This window comes from Emys orbicularis, chromosome 7 (assembly GCF_028017835.1).
Source record: "Emys orbicularis isolate rEmyOrb1 chromosome 7, rEmyOrb1.hap1, whole genome shotgun sequence".
Taxonomy (NCBI): Eukaryota; Metazoa; Chordata; order Testudines; family Emydidae; genus Emys; species Emys orbicularis.
Window position 1 is genome coordinate 111,402,735 of NC_088689.1, and position 16,043 is coordinate 111,418,777.

Here is a 16,043-nt window from a genome sequence, read left to right on the forward strand (position 1 = left end):
CCCCATGGTAGCGGTAGCGGCGGCTGGGAGCCCTGGTGCTCTGGCGGCGATTTAAAGGGCCAGAGGCTCCAGCCGCTGCCGGGAGCCCCAGGCCCTTTTAAATTGCCGGGCCCCAGGGAAGCTGCCCCTTTTGGCCCCCTCCCCCATCAGCGGTCCTACCAATGATGTTGGTTGTGTTACCATACCGTACTGGCTTACTTTCACCTCTGAGTGTTGGATCAAGCACAGGAAGTGTTTGCATCATAGTCTGTTACAAGGTCCTGCAAAGGTAGAAACTTCTGTGTACTTTTTGAGGCCTATTTGTATCCTGGTCAGTAAAGGAAATGTGTGCGTTAGTAATGGGTGTCCTTTAAGGGAACTTAGTTTGGTTAAAGAAGTTTTGTACGGTTGGAGTTCTCCCAATAATGTCTGTTTAATAAATTCATGCCACTTTTTTCTCTTTAGAAACCAGAAACATGGCAACAAAGGAGAAGCTGCAGTGTTTGAAAGATTTCCACAAGGACATCCTCAAACCTTCCCCTGGCAAGAGCCCTGGGACACGCCCTGAGGACGAGGCAGAGGGGAAGCCGCCTCAACGGGAGAAGTGGGCGAGTAAGATTGACTTTCTGCTGTCCGTGGCTGGTGGATTTATTGGTTTAGGCAATGTCTGGCGGTTTCCGTATCTCTGCTATAAAAATGGCGGAGGTGAGTATTTTTCTCTCTCTCTAATTCCTTCTCATTCAGCTGTATATTCGTCCAACCATCCATCCTTCCAATACTGTAGCATCGGAGTGTCTCCCACATATTTAAAATCGAAATATCCATAACAATCTCTTTTCTCTTTCCCAACCTGTAGGAGAAATCGCTTGATTATTTCATAGTTAATATCCAAGCTCTGTTATGAAAAAACCCAACAACCTTGAATTTTACTAGTATTACAGTTGAACTTCACTTTTAACTTAAAAATAAATATATATGTTAATTATATGGATCAATATTCTCAGTGTAAATGTAGAATAACTCCAATTAATGGCGCTACTCCAAATTTATAGTGGTGCAACTAAGACAAGACTTGAACTGAACATTTCTTTTGGGTTTTAAAATAAAAATACTGCTTTAGCTTAAATGAAATGAAAGTATATCTAATCCTCATAATCTTTATAGATGTTCAGTTTAAAAAGGAATGAAAATGCCCTTTCCCTTTGGTTTGTAACCATTCTATTTTTAATCTTTGAACAGGGGCAATAATCCCAGAAAAGTAAAATTGTTATATGTGTACACAAGGGTATCAAATGTGTTTCCTTGTTACATATATCTACCGCAGCATGTGTATTATTCTTCATTTTGAATTCTTTTAATCTTTATTGTACATCATTGTGTTTTCTCTACAGGTGCATTTCTTATACCTTATTTCATTTTCCTGTTTGGGGGAGGTCTTCCTGTGTTTTTCCTGGAGGTGGCGCTAGGACAATATACCTCTGAAGGAGGAATTACATGCTGGGAAAAGATCTGCCCTATTTTCACTGGTTAGTTATTTTCCTGCCATATCACGACACAAGACACAGTTAATGAATGTAATGACATGTTACTTGGAAATTTTCAAAACAGCTTTGCTAGACTCACTGATGGCAGAAGGTGTTATTAATGGGTAATTTCCATTTCGGCAACCAGTCCTGCAAAGTGCAGAATGCCTTCGACTCCCATTTTTCCAACACCAAGGCCCTGGTTCATCAAAGCCCTTAAACACGTGGCTAACATTGCTACTGCGGGGTTTATGCATAAATGGAACTGCCTTGCTACATAAGGATGGGATTACTCAGGTGCTTAGCACCGTGAATGTGTTTAAGTGCTTTGCTGAAGCACTGAATAAACTATGGGGGAAGTTCACCCCTGGGCAGAGGGCCACCACGAGGCATATACACCACTTAAGCTGCACTTAAATCCTCAGATATTAGGGCCTGATCCTAGAAAGGGACTCCCATTGATTTCAGTGGTCTTTGGATCAGGTCTCTAAGGTACACCCTTGATGTGGTTTATTGCTTAAAAAACAGGGGGCAAGTATATGCCCTTCATGTCCCTCACAGCTGCTGTTTGTTGTAGTAGCTGACTATATGATATTGGTTCCTGGAAAGGTAGACGCCTGAGAGTATAAAGGAGAAATCATAGTATTAATTTTTGTTGCTGTCGTCTTGTTAACTGAGAGAAGTGCCAATAAATAAGAAAGAAGTTGCATGTTGTGCACTAAATAGGCTCACAGCAAGAGGCTGTGCAATCTGTGAGAAAGAGAGAGGGCGTTTCACATTGTGTTGACGAGCGTTGGAGAAGGCAGTGTTCCCTTGAAATACTAGGGGATCAGAATCTTTTCCATAGTCTCATATCCTTTTGCGAAAGTGCCTTTCCAAATATTATCCTGGACTGGAAACCAAACTCTTTTTGCCATGCAAAACCTGGCATCACAGTTATATTTACATGCACAGCGGGAATTTGAATGGCTTTCTGTGGAAAGATTCAGGCATAGAGCTTTTGCAATAATTAGATCCGACTGTGAAAAACAACTCTGATTGCTCCATATTATTATTAAAGGGCATTTGCCAACAAATGAAGAAACACATGCCGTTCACAAGAATTGTGCTAATGCCACTCTGAAATTTAATGGGAATATAAAATTAAAAGCAGGTTACCAAAATCCTTTAGAATCCCTAACTGCATCCCACACATTGACTGGCTTCAGAGAGACACTGGGAAATGAACTGATTTGTTAGAATTAACCCCCATTAATTATGAGTGATTACACTGGATATATACACCTATCTCATAGAGCTAGAAGGGATGCTGAAAGGTTGTTGAGTCTAGCCCCCTGCCTTCACTAGCAGGACCAAGTACTGATTTTGCCCCAGATCCCTAAGTGACCCCCTCAAGGATTAAACTCACAACCCTGAGTTTAGTATGCCAATGCTCAAACCACTGAGCTATCCCTCTCCTCCTAAGATAAAGATGCACTACTTTCCTTTTCAAAATTTAAGTGGGAATGGGCACCTTAAATTGACTTAGGCCTTGATTCTGCCACCCTTACTGATCCTGAGCAGTATCTTACTCCTTGAAATGAATGGAACTACCTAAGTAAGTAAGATCGTATCCAATGGGCCAAATTCTCAACTGTTATACTGAAGTCAGTGGAATTATCCTGATTTACACCCCTTTCTTTTCTCCCCCTCCTCTCACTAGGCCATGGGGTTGGGGGAGAAGGGAATGCTCTTGGTTTAAATAAAAATCACCTTGGTATCCTTGGAAAAGGAAATTTATGGGTCTAATAATATGGCTAAGTGAATGTTCTGACTGAACTGTAGAATAGATAGTACACTCTATGTGGGCGGGGGGGGGGGGCAGAGGGGGTTGCACTCAGCACAAAATTCTTGGCTGTGGAGAATCACATTGCAATATGGCTTAAGGCTGTGCAATATAAGGCAGATCTGCCAAGTGTTGACACAGTGTATCAGTAAGCACCTTTCATATAAACCTATTTATTTAATGTAATAAATTAATTAATTAATTAACTTTACAAACTATTGTAAGTCTTTGTTGGGAAAACAGTTTTTCTCGCTCCCATTCCTAAATGGAACATTAGCTTCAGAAAACCCTTCAAGATTCTAAATACTAGTGGTCAAAAGGTATCAGAAGAAGGATCTGTATGCAGGCCTTTTGTTTCTTACTTTAAATAAAGAGACTGGTTCTCCTCTGACACAGAGGTACAAATCAGAAGTAATGCCAATGAGATTACAGCGGTGTGAGAGGAGTCAGACCCACTGAATAGTTTCGGAATTTAATTCTGCCAGAGCTGCATTCCATCACCTCCTTGATTGCCATTTTAAGTTGTGGAGGACGTGGCCTTATCTGCCCATGACCCTGTGTTTAAAAACAAACAAGGGACATGTTTTATTGTCAAGTATTGATAGCAGAGTTAAACATTGATCTCATTAGCAATAACAAGCACAAATACCATACTTTATTTGCAAAAGAGAAATGGGTGCATAGACTATGGCTTTCACTTCGCTCGCTTTGGAATTTTTAAACACTCGTCTTATTTTGCACACACACTGAACCTTCTGCCCAAGGATCTCATTAATACCGCTGCAACCACTGGTGCTAGTGACAATCAGTGACAGTAGCTTGGTTACGCTTTAGTTGCGTGTGCTGTTTAATGGGATTCAGTTTCCAATAGTGGTATATCCTACACCAGGATTTAAATCCACAGAGTATTAAAAAATAACTTTACATGTCTGAGATTTCATAGTGTTGGAACGATAAGTGACCATTATGTATGTGTTTTATTTGTTTATTTTGTATTAGGAATCGGTTATGCTTCCATAGTGATTGTGTCCCTTCTGAATGTGTACTACATCGTCATCCTGGCTTGGGGAGTGTACTATCTGTTCCAGTCATTTCAGAGCGTCCTACCTTGGTCGCTTTGTGGTCAGAAGTGGAACACACCTACTTGCGTGGAAGACACTCTCAGGAAGAACAAAACACTGTGGTTGTCACTGAACATTACGAACTTCACTTCGCCCGTCACAGAGTTTTGGGAGTAAGAACATGCATTATTATTTTTTATAGCACTTTATTTAAAGGACAGAAATCATAAATGCAACTAGCTTCTTCTATTGAAACTCCATGGGGAATTTTAGGTAAGGGAAAATGAATAGATCTAGGTTGGAGGCCTTGCCTATAGCCTGATTGAATAATTGGTGGCCAGCAATTAGAGAAGGTGCACTGGTGCTGACCCCAAAGCTTAGACAACAGCAAGCCAGGGTGCTGAATCAGGGCTATACTCAAGCATAGATAAGGCCATAGTGTCACCTTCTTATAGGGTGACCAGATGTCCCGATTTTATAGGGACAGTCCCCGTATTAGGGACTTTTTCTTATATAGGCGCCTATTACCCCCCAACCCTGTCCCCATTTTTCACACTTGTTATCTGGTCACCCTACCTTCTTAATGCCAAACGCTACGTGCAGCACTGATCCTGGCCAGTCCGTAGTGTTGTCCCTTCCAAGTACTAACAAGACCCAACTGTTCTAGCTTCTGAGATTTTAGCCTTACCCAACCTCAAAACAAAAATCCCGCCTCAGAAAACTACTTTTAAAGTAACGTTAAGGATCTGACTTGAACCCACAAAAGCAAGCAAAAGCTTGTGCTAACAGTATTGTCTTAATTCTTGTGGTACTTGGGTATTGCTGCACACATGAGGGTAAATTCAGACCTACTGTAAGGGCTGCAATGCCATGGATTTCACTAAATCCATTGAATTTGACCTATGGCATAGGAGATAGCTCAGTCTTCTCAGATCCTTGCAAAAACAAATGACGATGATCAGAGTTAATGGATAATGAATAGCCTGGGTTTTCAATCGTACATTTAGGCCTGGTCTACACTGGGGGGGGGATCGACCTAAGATACACAACTTCAGCTATAAGAATAGCGTAGCTGAAGTCAATGTATCTTAGGTCGACTTACCTCGTGTCCTCACGGCGCGGGTCGACTACCACCGCTCCCCCGTCGATGCTACTTCCTCCTCTCTTCGCGGTGGAGTACAGGAGTCGACGGCAGAGCGATCGGGGATTGATTTATCGTGTCTACACTAGACGCGATAAATCAATCCCCGAATCACGTCTACACTAGACGCAATAAATCAATCCCCAATAGATCGATCACTACCTGCTGATCTGGTGGGTAGTGTAGATGTACCCTAAATTGTAAAAACAATGAGGAGTCTGAAGAAGTGGGGTTTTTTTCCATGAAAGCTTATGGCCTAATAAATCTGTTAGTCTTTAAGGTGCCACCGGACTCCTCGTTGTTTTTGTGGATACAGACTAACATGGCTACCCCTCTGATACTTGGTACATTTAATTGTGATTTTCTTTGCTTCTGGAGAGAAGTGAACTTCTAAATATTATTACATTAAACCTCTTCTTTTTCATTGAAGGGTGTAGGAATGGGAAAGGAGGCACAAAGGCCCAGATCTGCAAAGGTATTTAGGCACCTAATTTAGATGCCTAAATACCATTGAGTATCTGGGCCAAAAGATATTCATATGTAGTGTATATAAATGCATAGGTTCACCCAATCGAGTACAGCAAGTCTCCCAAAACGTGTCTTGGTTTGAAAGGATTTTGGTTTTGTTTTCTATTGTGAAAAATACCCATTCATCTCTGGGTTGTGATTCTCTGCATCAAACATCAGTTTGGAACATTTCATTTACAAGTACCTTGAGAATAGGGGTTTACAATGGAAACAATGACAGACCATTAATTATGGTTTTGTGAGCACAGCTGTTGTTGCCTTTCCCCCTCCCTTCCTTGTTAATACACTTTCTAAATGTATAACAAATCACTTACTAACCTGACGAAGATGCCAGTCATTAATGTGGCAAAGAAAACTGGCAGAGATATTAAACACTGCCCGTTATTGTACTTTTCTGTGATCATTTGTCTTGCACCAGCCTACTGTGTAATCTTGAAGAAGATCTTGCTTTTCCCAGATACCTGGAGTTTATCAGGCTGAAGCTTCTTGTCACAGTTTCTCCTGCGTTTCACATTATAAATTCTGTTTTGCACAATCTGATTTCTGAATGGAGAGGCACCTCTGCAAACCGTGTATTTGCACAGGCATCAAAAATTTGCAGAATAAAAGGGAATACAAAGAAGATCTGTGTGATGTAAGACCCCCATGAGCAGATTCAGAGATTATTTACTTGCTTGGCTTGCCCTGCTGGTTTATTATTAAGTGTAGCATTTGCTTCGATCCCAGGTTGACTTCTTCAGGCCACTTAAATTCCAGTTTGACTCCTTGAATCAACTTGAACACCCTTCTGTATTTTATAAATAAATGTAAGCTAGTTGCCGCATCAGAAATGACATCCACACTGCAAATATTTGGCAGGTGTTAAGTTTGGAAAAAGAATCCTAGGAACTGTACTGAAACTTGTAACCCAAGAGCTGAAGATGAGCCAGTAATGTAGAGTAGGTCTTGGACCATCAGATGATTGGTGTAACTGACAGAGTGCATCCTGTATTACCAATTTTTTCAGTGTGTTATTAGCACTAAGTTTCTGTGCTACGTGACAGTTACTTTCCCAGTTCTGATTTCCTGGGTGGTGGACTGGTCCCTCTAAAGATATGGGGAGTTGAAATGATTTACTAGACAGACATTCCACATCAAGAAGTCAAAGACCAACTGGAACAGGACAAAAAGCAATCTTCTAATGTGGATAACAAATCAGACTAAAGAGGTCTTGCACACATCTAAGCATGAAGAAGGACTCCCTGTATCTTGTGCACTGCCTTCTCCTTACCTCTATCTTCCTCAGCTCTGTTAAGCTTATGCTGTCTCACTTTTACATAAGAACATAAGAATAGCCATATTGAGTCAGCCCAACGGCTAGCCAGCTCAGTATCCTATTAAAGAGTTAAAGTGTTAATGGGCAACTTTCAATATACCATATCTAAGGCCAGGCCAGACTTTATACAGTACATTATTTTTAATCTCCATTCGCCCCCAGCTCCCTAAAGCCTTTGATAAAAGGCAATGGTACAAACCAGCTAGGTTTCTCAGGTAAAAATATACCTGCTGCCAGATATTCTGCCTTCAGAGGCAATGCTACCACTGTTAGGGCTTGTCTTCACTACCCGCCTAGATCGGCGGGTAGAAATCGATCTCTCGGGGATTGAATTATCGCGTCTCGTCGGGACGCGACAATTGATCCCCAAATCGACGCGTGTACTCCACCAGCGCAGGTAGGAGTAAGCGCCGTCGACAGGGGAGCCGCGGCGGTCGATTTGCCGCCGTCCTCACAGTGGGGTAAGTCAGCTCGGATACGTCGAATTCAGCTACGCTATTCACGTAGCTGAATTTGCGTATCTTAAATCGATCCCCCCCCAGTGTAGACCTAGCCTTAGTCAGCTATCTGAATAGGCTGGGAGGACCCCAATGCCCAGGAAGAGTTTTACCCTGGAAGGCCGAGGAATACCATCTTGTTAGTCTACCTGCCAAACTTCATTCATCCTTCAGAATAAGATCATCGGCCCTTATCATTTTTATTTTTAAAAGCTTGTGTTATTGCCTCGATCTTAAATATCCCATCATTGAGACCCTGCAGACCCACAACTGTAAGAATGACCTAGTCATGTCTGAATGAAGGAGGGTAGACACAGACTTCTCTCAAGCAGCACAATAACATAACCTGTGGCCAGTTAACAATAATTTGTGTTGTCAATCTTACTGGTCTTGGTGGACTTTTTGGGCCTGAGTTTTATTGGGACTTCAACAACGCTTCCCCTTGTGCACCTCCATGCCCCCCCCATATACACACTTTTTCAGCCTTAACACATGGAAGTGATGTATTTTACACATGCAGAGTCTAGCATCCGCGTGGCCCCAAAGTGTGTGCAAATGCTAGTTGCACATGCAATACGTGATTCTGAAAATAAAGCCCTTTTCCTTAGGAGCCAGTCAGCTAGGAAACTTGTCGCCTACGGGACATTTATATTTGCCACTCAGTGCTCAAGCATTAACAGTCATACAAAAAGCCCACAGTGCTTGGAGAAGAGGCTATTATCCCGTGATTGAAGGAATCCACACTGTTTTGTGGTACAGTTAATACTTATTTAATTTTTTGTTTCTGAAACTAAATGCCCTTTTCAATCTGGGAAACGGATGTGGTTATCTTCATCACTAGTGTGTGGTAAAGCTGACACCACACTGATATAATTGGCCTCACTGATACATTAGCCTCTTCATGCTGAATGGCATGTGCCCCCCTTCCCTGTCCTGCTGGACATACAGTAGAGCCTGACATTTCAGTTCATCTGAATTAACATTCTGTGCAAATCACATGCTTACTTGAGCAGCAGTAAAAGGGGTTAAGCAAATCTGGCTTTATCTCAGGAGACTTACATCTTGCTATCATGTGCTTTAGATCTTATTTCTTCAGATTTTCTTTTAAAGTTCTGAATTTTAAAGTCTTACAAATGTAGTAATGCGAAAGGGGTGAGAATTATGGGACAGCTCCCATTAAACAAGAGCTCTGATTGTCTGATGCTGACCAAATGTTTATAAATGGCTGGTAATCAGCAGACCTTGTTCATCCAAATCCAAGAAAGCCTGTCACATGTTCCTGGCATGTAACCCTGAGGAAAGCAAAACAAAACTAAACAAAATCCGACTTAGTCTTATGTGCCCTTGGAGGCAAATAAGATTTACGAAATTGCTTCTTTCATAGCATTCCCTTTAGTGAATTGCTTGTACACCTGATTATAGTACTAGTTGTTATTGCTCAGTCTATGTTAAAAAGCACTTCCTCTCTCTTGGTATGAAAGGTCCTGACTGCATTCATGTGATTAATTGACATGGGACACCCTTCAAGGATTGCTCATTCTATTTTTGCGCACATTCTGGAACCAGTTACAACTCCTGTTTTTACATTCTCCGTGTTATTAGTCCATACTGGCTCTATGAAAAAAAGCCCAAGAATCCATGTTTGATATTTGTCCCACTGAATATATATATATATATACGACAGAACACATCATGCAGGCTTGGTAACAGAGGGAGTAATGGAGGTTTGTCCATATCACCAAAGCTGTTGTGCAGTACAGTTCTTACTCCACCTAGGAATGAAATTATAAAGATGTTACAGATGCAGACTCATGTGCTTCTGCTACAGAAATATGTTGATTTGGTTGCCTGACATAACCTAATGCAGACACTGTAGTGGTGTGTGCTGAACTGGCTCCTTGAAGTATTCATCCTTTGCAGGGGAGGATAGCTGAAGACAGCAAGGGAGCACATCAAACAGTGCACTTTACTAGTCCTATATAAAAGAGAAACCTACCTGGCTCCTAGCAGATGCTGTTCTCTTCCATAGAATGTGAGCCCAGAATCCTGGGTCACATTCTAGGTAAGGTGGCCATCTGCTTTTGAATCTATAAGAGAAAAACAAAGAGTGGTTCATGAAACATGCCACATACAGTCTTAGCCACATACATTCACAGATCTCCAGTTTCCGAAAGGAAAAAGGCTATTCAGTGTTTTCTTGCCCCAAGCCATGTTGGCTGCTTATTAGCATGTTCTTCCAAACTGCCTTTCAGCTTAGAAAGTTGGGCTTTATTAAAAAAAACCCATGGGAGCTTGAAACTGAACTTTGGTCTCCTTGCAAATTCTTCATTTTCTTCTCCCACATACACACACCGGGCCTGATCCTGCTGCTGCTGATTCCAGTGAGTAAAGACTCACTCATATGAGCAAGGACTGCAGAATTATACAATTGTTTGTTATCATAGGGTTGCTCCTAATTACTGAGTAGCTGCACTGTTTGGGGAGCGTCTGTTCTATTGAGTTCCATTAGTCTTTTTCCACAGCACCAAATACACTCAAAAAATGTTTAAAAAATGTAAAGCATTTAGTTCTGAGAACACACACACACACACACACACACACACACACACACACACACGCTCAAATTATCGTAAAAAATTTGCAAGCTAATATTAAAAAAAGGCAACCATTTTGGGCCTTCTAAATGGTCAGTTTCTCTTTATTATCAAAAATTTATAGCACTTTTAGGTCACTGGTTTTATTTATTGTTATTGTTTTTTCCATTGGGAACAAAAAAGCTTGATAGACCCGGGTGGGGGTGGGGGTGAAGCTTAGTGCATCAGATTGCTATGACCTTGCAGGGTTTGGTAAATGTTTTTATCCTGACAAAAATCTGTTACCTAAACTTGTGTACCTCATCTGCGTGTGCAGACACATTGACCTGGTGTGCCCCTTGCACTCCTGATAGTGGGTAAAGGATGGCTGCTGACTTTCATCGTTGGGCAAAAAACAAAACTCAGCGGCATTCTTTCATTGAACAAATTAGACTGTGGACAATGTCCTGCAGTTCCAGTACAGCCAAAACTTTCATTGACTACAGCGAAAAGTCTTGCATGACGAGGAGTTCAGGATTTGTCCCAGTGATTTCAGCAGAGTTTTGCCTAAGTAAGGAATTAGTAGGATTTGGTCCTTTATTGCAGGCAATGAGGAAAGGTGTGACACAGCCTGTTCATGTTAGAGAAAGTGACGAACATGCCATTTGGAGCATGTACATTGCCAGAGAAAGGAAAGGAAGTAGTTTTATTTCAATATTTGTTCTTATGGAAATTGACAAAAGAAAGAAGTTAATAAAAAGTTGTTTTTATGAACCTAGCTATTCTGATGCTCATGTTTTTGCCTCCCCAGTAGAAATCTGTGTTTATTTTCTAAGTTGAATAACTAAATAAAGTTTACCAAATATCTTTGGTCAACTAAACAAGGACCTACTTGTGATGACATTGACTACCTTTGGCACTCATCAGTAATGGTTGCATGCACTGAGCCAAGATAAATGGAAAGGGTAACAGAAATTGTAACAAATCCAGGCTCTGCACTGCAAACCAAACTCCTTAATGTGTTAACTTGACACACTGTTGTCTCTGATCCCTATAATGACAGTCACCGTAACAGACTGAAAAGAAAACACTGATGTATTGTGGCCTTTTTGAATAAGTTTGTTTCAGACATTATGGGTGATATTGACATACAAGTACACTGTGGCTTCAAGGCTGTTTTGATAGAGATGCCAGTAGAGCAGTGATTCTCACAGCCGGTTCACCGCTTGTTCAGGGAAAGCCCCTCGCGGGCCGGGCCGGTTTGTTTACCTGCCGCATCCGCAGGTTCGGACGATCGTGGCTCCCACTGGCCGCGGTTCGCCACTCCAGGCCAATGGGGGCTGCGGGAAGCAGCACGGGCCGAGAGATGTGCTGGCCACCTCTTCCTGCAGCCCCCCATTGGCCTGGAGCGGCAAACCGCGGCCAGTGGGAGCCGCGATCGGCCAAACCTCCGGACGCGGCAGGTAAACAAGCTGGCCCGGCCCGCCAGGGGCTTTCCCTGAACAAGTGGCGGACCGGCTTTGAGAACCACTGCAGTAGAGGTCTGGCTTCATCTCCATGAAGAACAATTTTAGCAAATAACTTCAACACTTGCAACATACTTATATGATCATTAGCTTCCAAAAGGAGCCTTGGTCAAGATGCTGTATAGTATGTTGGTCAGAAGAATCCTACAGACAGCAGACATACCTAGGGCTTAATCCTGCAAACCTTTACTCATATGAGTAATGCTGAGTTAGTAAGTACATGTTCATAAGATTGCAATTTTAAAGTGCAGCCAGTCCAGTCATTGCCATAAGTAATGTGTGTAAACTTGCAGAGCTAATAAGAAAACTCCTGACTAACTGCTTTGTTGCATCTTTGTCTTGCTTCTTTTCCTTTCACGCATTAAGGCGCAACGTACTGAGCTTGTCTACGGGGATTGAAGATGTCGGTGTTGTCAAGTGGGATCTGGCACTGTGTCTTCTCTTTGTCTGGGTGATATGTTTCTTCTGCATTTGGAAAGGCGTCAAGTCTACTGGGAAAGTAAGTGCTCTCTCTGCCCCTTTACAATCACTCCCTTAGAAAAGTCAGCAGTACAGTGAATAATAGGCTGTGTCTTTTGTCAATAAATAGTGACAGCTTCCATGCGAAAAATGTATTTTCACACTGAGTAAGAGATGGACTTGACCGGTGTTGGAGGGCAGTGGCCAGTGCCATAGTACAGAATCCCTCTGAACCAAGCGGATGTTAATGGAATAGCATCATGAATCATATAAAGACGACTCAGGAAGCCTTTTAAATAGCGCCATTTAAGACAATGGAACCTAGCCAGTGCTACCTGTACTGGTGAGGGTGCCTCAGGCTTTACTGAGTGGTACACTACTTGCCTCTTCCCACATAATAATAATTGTTACACCACGGTGTGCTTCTATGACATGTCATCCACAGAGCCACCTTCAATTCTGCTGCAGTGCCACTGGAATCAGTGGATCCACAGTGGGGATAAACTGAAGTCACTGGGAACTGCTGGATGCTTAGCCCTTTTGGAAAAACTGCCCACTTATTTAGATGCCCAAGGACAGATGTAGGAGCCTAACTTTAAGCACTCATTTATTTAATGAAAACGCTCGTCCTAAAACAGCAGCACCGTCTTCTTTGCCAGGGTCATTGTCCAAGGGCTACTCTGACACTCAGATCTATTCACTGTTTATTCAGTCATTTCTAGTGTGCCTCTCACTGCAGGGCCTACCTTCCTCTCTGAAGTTTTCTATTAGGCGTATTGAGCTCAGGGCTAAGTTCAACAACCTTGATATCTACACTGTATATTTTAGATGCCTGCTGAAGGCCACAGTAGTTAAACATTCACAAACTCCCTTGGGTGCTCCGAGGTTTTTGTTGAATGGGACCCATCTGTGGTTCCTCCCCTCCCCCACGCCCTTACCACTGCACTCTCCAAAACCACGCCATTCCATATGGTAATAATTAGACAGCATCTGAACCTCATTCCATTCCAATAGTGTGCAAGGAACAAAGTACAGAAGTTTCCACGCTGTCAATTAACAAGGCGATGCCTGGTATTTATTGCCTCTTTAAATATATGGTAGTGGTTCTGTACCATCATTTCTCTCTCCCTTTGACTTTATCGTAGGGCCTCATTAAAAACATGGTGCCTTATTCTTCTGGTCTCCTGCCAGTTTTAGGTCCAAAGAGCAGCTTCCACACCTCTAAATCTGTGCTGACCGAAGATGGTTGTATTCTCTATTGTCACTGGTTGGCATGACCCATTGAGTTGGGTTGTCAAGGGTCATAATGAAAGCGAGCATAGTAATCTCCCCAGCAATAGTAGAATGGAAACAAACACTTCCTGAGTACCTTTTGCGATCGTGATGGCTGTTTGAGTCACACCACAGTTCAGACAGCACCAAAAGATTTTCCAAGCTGCTTATTGTGTACAAAAAACAAACCCTTGCTATAATGCACCAGCATAATCAAAATCAGCGAGAGTGTATGCTAGTCTGAGACGGTCAAAGGGCTGCAGGGAGTTGAAAAAGTCAGAGGTTTGCTGGGAACTTCCACAGGTTTTTCAATGCATAACTCAACTGCTGAATATCTATTTGGTGCATCCCAAACTCCCATAGACTTGAGATGGAGTATGCAGTGCACAACAAATGCAAGACTGGACTCTGAAATGTTCCCTCTGCCCTTGTATTTCTGTGCCAGGGAATTAACGCTGAGCCTTTTGAAGTTAAAAAAGCAAAAAGGAACGGTTAAAAAATATCAAATAACCAACAGGTTTTTCTGGAAATTAGGGGTATCTCAGACCTTAATCAGAATTTACTGTCTGTCCCTCCATTGTGTTTTGAGGACACAGGGCCTGGTCAAAAGTCCATTGAAGGCTATGGAAAGACTCCCATTGAAGTCAGTGGAAAGCTTCCCATTGACTTCATTGGCTTTGGATCAGGCCAAAGCAAACTGAAGAACTCTAATGTAGGCCTGGAGTAATTGGATGAGTGATTAGCCCATAGTTTAATTTTATAGATAATTTTTTACATACTTAACTGCTTTCCAATGTACGAATAACTTCCTGAAGGGGAAAAAATAATCTTTTTTAAAAATCTTGTTGCAATATATTGAACAAAAGAAACAGTCACGAAAAATAATAGCCCAGTGTTTTGGGGACATTTTGTATAGAGTGCTGGAGCCTAAAAATTCCTTCAGTCATGTAGGGGATTTCCTGCCCCGCAAGGGGGAAGTCCATTGTGTAACAGTGAGTGCCTGTGAATGCAGACACAGCCTTGTTATTAGAGAGCAGGGATTTTTATGGGTCAAGATTATATAAAAAGGGATCATACAGGACAAAAAGTAAATAACTTTTTGAAAGTTTTTAGATGAAACTAGGCTAATGTATAATCCATATTATTTATCAATGAAAAATATTACTGAGTTCCAAGAGGAAAAGGAAGAAAACCATATGCATGAAAAGGTTTTCTTTGAATGTTATCAGTCTGGCTACCTGAGTTATTATATCAATGCCGGCTTTGATTTCTCCTGGTTACTCTCCTAGGACACACTTAAAAGACAAGTGGATGCATCTCAGGAGCTTTTCCCTGATTAAACTAAATTTTGAAAAACAAAAATGTATTTTAAATAAGGCAGCAGAGCTGTAATTACCTGGCAGAAACATCTGACTCCATTTAAAAAAAGGAAGAAACCACTCCTTTTTGGAAGGCAGAGATTGCCTGCAATAGAGTGTTAGTGCTTGTCTGCCCAGGGAAATTGATCAGCATAGCTATTCTGAAATAACTGTTCTGTAATAGCTATTCCTGAATAGCTCCCTGTGTGGACACATTATTTTAGCATAAAAGTGATTTTATTCGGGAATAATTACTCCATTCACAAAGCAGAGTAATTATGGAATAAAGTCCCTTTTATTTTAGAACCGGGCAGAATGGGGGTTATTATGGAAAAGCTATGCCAGTCAGCTTCCCCCCTCTAGGCAAGCCCTCGGCCTTATGTTCTGAAGATAGTGCCCACAAGGTTTGGGTGATTGTCTTTAGTTCTCAATGATTGTATCACACTCTGTCTCTCCAGGATTCTGCTGGTTATTGCTCTGAGCTGGAGATGTTTATAGCTGCAAATGGGCAAGGAGGGCGTAGGCATCTCTTGGAGAAGGGGAGTCTCTTATTTAGGTTTTTTTTAAAAATCACCTTTGAAAAATTGTAAGTGGATTTAATGCTTGCAATGAGGAGTATAGTATCGGCTTGAGCCATACAAAGGTTCTGTGTGCTAACCAGCGCACCCCAGTGCGGAGCCTTCGTGGGGGATAATATACCTCAATCCCAGCCTGCAGCAACCCCTTCTGTTCTAGTCCAGCAACTCTCTTGAGCAGACACTGCCATTCATACCAAAATGAGGACTGGTTTATTTCTCATAGGGTGAGCCTGCCAAATCTCATTTGCACTGTGGCCTGGGTCACGGATGAAACTCAAGTCTCCAGCTCTTTCACTGACCCAATGCATTGCCAAAGCCTTCCAGATGGATTCCTTTTTATTTCTGAGAAGTGCCTTTAAAATCCACACAGATGATAGCAGTATTCTCAGACAGAACAAGCCTGCAAAT

The 16,043-nt window shown here is 42.0% G+C and overlaps 1 protein-coding gene across 1 annotated transcript in view; it reads left to right on the plus strand.

The window, feature by feature from the left end:
* Nucleotides 1–444: 444 nt before the first annotated feature.
* The window catches only part of SLC6A6 (solute carrier family 6 member 6), a 36,752-nt gene continuing 21,153 nt past the window's right edge, over nt 445–16,043 (plus strand). The window contains exons 1-4 of the mRNA XM_065408567.1: nt 445–684; nt 1,371–1,505; nt 4,327–4,561; nt 12,335–12,467. Of these exons, the coding sequence (XP_065264639.1) occupies nt 456–684; nt 1,371–1,505; nt 4,327–4,561; nt 12,335–12,467 (732 nt within the window). The 5' untranslated portion in view covers nt 445–455. The remainder of the gene's footprint in view (nt 685–1,370; nt 1,506–4,326; nt 4,562–12,334; nt 12,468–16,043) is intronic.